The sequence below is a fragment of the Diachasma alloeum genome, unplaced genomic scaffold (assembly GCF_001412515.2).
Source record: "Diachasma alloeum isolate Michigan unplaced genomic scaffold, Dall2.0 Dall_scaffold_00243, whole genome shotgun sequence".
Classification (NCBI taxonomy): domain Eukaryota; kingdom Metazoa; phylum Arthropoda; class Insecta; order Hymenoptera; family Braconidae; genus Diachasma; species Diachasma alloeum.
In genome coordinates, this window is record NW_021680394.1 from 361189 (window position 1) to 363025 (window position 1837).

The following is a 1837-nucleotide window of genomic DNA, read 5'->3' on the forward strand; positions in this document are numbered from 1 at the left end:
AAGACCGCCGAGGAAGCACAAGCAGGTAGGTCGGGCTCCCAGGAGCCCGAGGAAAGCACCCAGGGCGAAATAACCCTGGAGGAAAATGTCGGGGAGCGACCACATTGCCGCAAGGCAATGAGGCCAATCCCCTCACTGAATTAACCTCTCTGTCTATTGCAGAGAGAGAGAGCTCACGACTGAGGAGCTGGCCGAAATGGCTTTGCTGCTCGGGGAAGAGGAAGACGAGCCCCCATCGCCCGTCTTCGAGCCTCTGGAGAGGATGGAAGTACACCCCATGGAGGTGGAGGTGTCTACTACGGCACCTTCTCCCCCGGTGGATGAGACTCGGGCGGAAAATCCCGAGGGCAGTGCAGCTCCAAAGGCAACGCCGGAGGAGGAGCTGGTGAGGAGTTTGGTGGCGACGTTGTCGGCCAACCCTGGGTTGCTGGCGGCTGTGTTTGCACAGCTGCCACCTGTCAACCTGGGGCCCTCGACGTCAGCGATGCCGCCACCAGCACCAGTAGTAAGGCCGGAGGAAACGGCCGGACCCTGGGAAAGGAAGACGGGGCGAAAAACCCTCGTCAAACCTCCCCCCAGGAGATCAGAGACCCCCCTCCCGAAACCCGAAGCCGAGGAGCAGAGCTCCAAAGCTAAGGGCCGAGGGATAAAGGTAGCGGCGAAAGAGGTGGGGCCGCAAGGCTACACTGGGCAGGGCACCGGGGCAGGGACGAAGCGCACCTACGCCGAAGTCCTGCACGGGAAGAGGACGGAGAGCTCAGGGCCGAAAGGCTCTGAGAGGAAAATCCCCCCAGCCGCAGCGCTGGAGCCTGAGGCCAAAGAGGTGACCTCCGAGGCCAAGGGCAAACTCCCTTCAACAGGGAGGAGGAAGGGGAAGAGGTCAGGGGCGCAAAACCTGAAGGAAAGGACCCCGAAGCGGAGGCACGGAGCATTCACCTCCAAATACTCCAGCACGGGGGGGAAGGACCCACAGAGGCGGTTGGGGCGAAAATCCCCAAGCGTAAGGCCTGTGAAGACGAGAGGATGGATACAACATCCCCTCTCGTCGACGAGGAAACCCCCAGGCAGGAGGAGAAGAGGAGGAAACTCGCGCAATCCCTCATCCCAGCACGCCTGTGCTGGAACTGCCGGAAAACGGGACATAAGGGCAGAGATTGCCCGGAGGCACGAAGGCCCCACTGCCGAAGGTGCGGCATCCCGTGCAGCGAGGAATTTTGTGCNAAAATCCCCAAGCGTAAGGCCTGTGAAGACGAGAGGATGGATACAACATCCCCTCTCGTCGACGACGAAACCCCCAGGCAGGAGGAGAAGAGGAGGAAACTCCCGCAATCCCTCATTCCAGCACGCCTGTGCTGGAACTGCCGGAAAACGGGACATAAGGGCAGAGATTGCCCGGAGGCACGAAGGCCCCACTGCCGAAGGTGCGGCATCCCGTGCAGCGAGGAATTTTGTGCCTCCTGCACCAGAAAATGGGAAGCCATGGGCCCATGGGTGCCTGAATTCGGGCAGAAGGTTAGTAAAATTCCCCAAAGGGCCTCCAGAGTAGCCGCCGACCCAAAGAAGGGGGCGCCACATACTCGGAGAAAGAACAAGAGTAGGGAGGACCCCCCACTCTGTACTGCAGAGTATAAAAGGAGCTGCAGAGCTCCCAGAAAACTCTTTTCTGTCGTAAAGGCAGAGGTTAAATAAGCCTCCTGACTTTACGGAAGACTCCCTGGGCTAGAAATGGCGTCAAAGAAGGATTTGCTGAATAAGCAAACGGAAGGGGGAGACGAGGAGAAAACTCCTGAGACCTCGGTAGGACCGAAAGGTTCAGAAATGGATCCCGAAAGGGGAG

The 1837-nt window shown here is 59.4% G+C and overlaps 1 protein-coding gene across 1 annotated transcript; it reads left to right on the forward strand.

Moving 5' to 3' along the window:
- The first annotated feature begins 196 nt into the window (after positions 1-196).
- LOC107037463 (serine/arginine repetitive matrix protein 1-like) lies at positions 197-1546 on the forward strand. Its single transcript, XM_015256028.1, has one exon. The coding sequence runs from the start codon at positions 197-199 to the stop codon at positions 1544-1546; it is 1350 nt and encodes a 449-aa protein (XP_015111514.1).
- The last annotated feature ends 291 nt before the right edge of the window (positions 1547-1837 follow it).